Source organism: Hipposideros armiger, unplaced genomic scaffold, assembly GCF_001890085.2.
Source record: "Hipposideros armiger isolate ML-2016 unplaced genomic scaffold, ASM189008v1 scaffold_742, whole genome shotgun sequence".
Classification (NCBI taxonomy): domain Eukaryota; kingdom Metazoa; phylum Chordata; class Mammalia; order Chiroptera; family Hipposideridae; genus Hipposideros; species Hipposideros armiger.
In genome coordinates this window covers 225,779-229,453 of record NW_017732092.1, presented here as the reverse complement: position 1 = coordinate 229,453, position 3,675 = coordinate 225,779, and the positions used below count along the sequence as shown (strand labels likewise).

The window sequence follows — 3,675 nt, the reverse complement described above, 5'->3', positions numbered from 1 at the left end:
CTTGAAACAAATGTGTGCTTTTCCATTGCTGAACCTCAATACATACACAACTCTATTTTAACTGTTTAGACAGTTCTGGTTTCCACATCATATAGAAAAGCAACTAATCCGTTGGGTCACGTCCAAATTTTTATTTCGTTTTTAACCTCCATTACACACTAAGTTAACTTTTCAGACAATAAAAAGGGAAACATTTGGCAATGGATGTGAAAGCTCAGAGCATATTAAATGGGCAATGATATAAACAAGTGAAAGGAAATGACCACAACAATACTGTATATTGGATGTGTAATTTCCCAAATATAATTAATTTGTGTTTGGGCATCACGAACTGTCCCATGTTTTCCTGCTGCACCTTGGTACCATACGTGTAACAAGGAGAACAGCTCCTAGCTCCAGCCAAGCATGCAGGAAGGTTCTGGAAGGTTCCTGTGCTCAAAGGCTCACTGGCTTTGCCCAGGAGTCACTGGGGAACTGGCAATACCAAGGTCCATTACAGGACACATTGTCAGGAAGCTTTCATCATCCATAATTGGATTTGCAGGAGCGAAAAATGGACGCAGTGGCTCTGCAGGACAGATTTTGGGGAACGTAAAAATATGGGACCCATCACCAATGTGGTAAAAGGAAATGGTGCCCATATCCATGTCCAGGAAAATGCCCAAGCGGTGTAAGCGGGGGTTAACCATGAGCACTGTCAAAGGCACGGTGCTGGCTGAGAAGATTCCTTCGCTCCTTGAACTCACAGTCCAGAAGCCAAGGTCTGAAGACAGCACAATTTCGCCTTGCCGACGAACAGATTCCTTGCAAATGCCTACATTCCATTCTTTGCTTGTCCCCACGTCCACCTCCCAGTAGTGGCGGCCAGAGGTGAACCGAGGGGAGCCGAGGACACAAATGGCGAAGTTGAATCTCTCAGCATGGGCCCTCCGCTCCTGTTCAAAATACCCACAGCAGACACGCCTCAGATCCTCGGAAATGATGAGGTAGTTGTTGGCTGTGTCAACATCCAAAGTCATATCCACTGTAGACAGAAACAGTCAAATCAGGAAACACATACATGGTATGCCACCCTTCACTGTAAAGGCCCAGACATCTCGCTGTCACATCTCCCACTCTACACGTAATCTTCCTTAATCGGCATTTTCCTGGGGACACTCCCTTGACCCCTGATTAGATCACATTTGATGTATGGGATGATTCATAATTTGAACTAGTCCTTATTCCTAGTAGGTATTCTCTTTCCATTAAGTTACTTACTTGATTAGGGATTTTTCTTCTCTTAATATGGAACACACGTGAAAACAAAAAGACCATGAGTGCTGTTTGTCCTCAAAATTATTTTACAAATTAACACAGATTCTATCAAAATACAGGCCTCAAATACATATTTTGAATGACAGAAAATATTTTACTTATTGCAGAATAATATTGACATTAAAGGTTTTCTTTTTTTTCTTTTTTTTTTTTTTGGAATCACCTTCCTTCTTTACTGTTGTTGAAGAGGCAATTGCATGCCAGGCCTTTTCTTCCCTAGAGTTATAATAAAAAAAAGAAACACAGAAATGCTAGGAGTCCTGACATGAGGTTGGGGAGGCTCTGGGCAGTTGAGACAGAGGAAGGGATTGTCACAGACCCAGAACTCACTGGAGCAGTGCTCAGGGGGGCAGGGGACTTGGAGAAGAATGACTCTGTGTAGTGGCAGCATCTCCCTCTCACCCTAGTTACGAGGATGAGTGCACAGAGCTGCTTGTCCTAACATGACCATATGGAGGGAGCCAGTGCCACCTCAGAAGTAAACCCTCCAGGCCAAAAACCAATTGCCTTCCTTGCTGCCTCATGACATGGTTCTCTGGGAGATGCTCAGACTTTCTGACCATCAGGATCTGACCTACAGGCACAATCACGTGGCCTCACTGCCAGGGGGTCCAATTCGGTGGGTCAGGGCCTTGTTACTCGAGTGTGGTCCTTGAACTAACAGGGTCCACACCTTCAGAGCTTGTCACAAGTCCAGATTCATAGGACAGCCTTGTGCCAGGACCCAGAATCTGCACTTAAACAAGACCCTTGGGAGACATATACACTCAACTTTGAGAACCACTGTTCCAGGCCAGTGCTGCCCAAAGAAACAACATGAGCCCCGTGTGGAATTTAAAATTTTCTTATTCCTCAAAAAATTTAAAAATTAGATCTACCATATGACCCAGCAATTCCACTTCTGGGTATTTATCCAAAGAAAACCAAAGCACTAATTCAAAAGACATATGCACCCTTATGTTCACTGCAGCATTATTTACAATAGCCAAGATATGGAAGCAACCTAGGTGTCCATCGACACAATTGGATAAAGATGTGTTATATATAAAATGGAGTATTACTTGGCCATAAAAAAGAATGAAATCCTGCCATTTGTGACAACATGGATGGACCTAGAGTGTATTGTGGTGAGTGGAGTAAATCAGAGAGAGAAAGACAAATGCCATATGACCTCACTTATATGTGGAATGTAAAGAACAAAATAAATGAACAAACAAAACAAACTCATGATAGAGAACAAACATATGATAGCCAGAATGGAAGGGGGGTAGCGGGCTGGGTGAAAAATGGGAAGAGATTAAGAAGTACAAATTGATTGTTACACAGTAGTCTTGGGATGTAAGGTATAGCACAAAGAATACAGTCAGTATTGTAATACCTATGTATGGTGTCAGATGGATACTAGATTTGTTGGGGTGATAGATGGAAATGGGTTGGGGAGCAGGGTGAAAAAGGTGAAGGGATTAAGAAGTACAAATTGGCAGTTACAAAATAGTCATGGGGATGTAAAGTAAAGCACAGGGAATATAGTCAATAATATTTTAATAACTATGTATGGTGCCAGGTGGGTACTAGACTTTTTGGGGGATCACTTCGTAAATTATATAAATGTCTAACCACTATGCTGTACACTTAAAACTAATATGTGTCAACTATAACTGAAAATAAATTTTAAAAAGATAATTTAACAAAAATAAATTTTTTTTTACAAATTATTTAAAAAATAGTAAGAATTAGGTACAATTGGTTTTATTAATACATTTTATGTGATCTAGCAAATCCAAAATCTGATTTCTACTTGTGTCAATCTCCAGTTTGAAGTGATCAATAGGTACCCGTGGTTACTGGAAATATTGGATAGCATGGGTCGAGGGCATGACTAAATATTATATTTTCTTAAAAACCTATGGACGCTTTTAATCTATACTTACAGGTGAGGACAACTGTCACTGGGCAAGAATAAACATTTTAGGAGCCAGAATCCTGCTACAGCCACATTTATTGGGGCACTTCGAAAGCTTGCTCCTTCTGGGGCCCCAGTGGGTTGTGGGCACGACACACACACATCTTACCTTGGAACTTCCGCATCCGTGGGTTCATCTGCAGGACAGTTCTCAGCTGAGGCTCCAAGTCCTTGACCTTTGACACTAGCCTGCCAAGCTGGCTATTGGGCCCAATGTCGTTCTTCTGAGAAACCTCAGAGCAGGAGGGGCACAAAACTCCGTCTCCGCCCGGCTCCTTTCGTAGTGAACCGATGCACTGAAGGCAACAGATGTATCCACATCTCATGTTCACGGGGTTTTCAAGATAAGTTAGGCAAAGCGGACATCTGCACGCTTCTTTAAAGTGTTCAGCCAT

At 42.2% G+C, this 3,675-nt stretch overlaps 1 protein-coding gene across 1 annotated transcript; it reads right to left on the bottom strand.

Annotated features, from left to right (window-relative positions):
- Positions 1–443: 443 nt before the first annotated feature.
- RFPL4A (ret finger protein like 4A) lies at positions 444–3,675 on the bottom strand. Its single transcript, XM_019627854.1, has 2 exons — positions 3,390–3,675; positions 444–1,024 (listed from the first exon to the last, which is right to left on the bottom strand). Exons 1-2 carry the CDS (start codon positions 3,673–3,675, stop codon positions 444–446), a joined length of 867 nt encoding a protein of 288 aa, XP_019483399.1.

What these genes read in the sequence shown, in the direction of transcription:
- RFPL4A (XM_019627854.1), bottom strand. Translation starts at nt 3,675, where the DNA reads ATGGCTGAACACTTTAAAGAAGCGTGCAGATGTCCGCTTTGCCTAACT. An exon ending in ACGGATGCGGAAGTTCCAAG is followed by an intron (nt 1,025 to 3,389) that starts GTAAGATGTGTG and finishes TTCTGTCTACAG; the next exon opens with TGGATATGACTTTGGATGTT.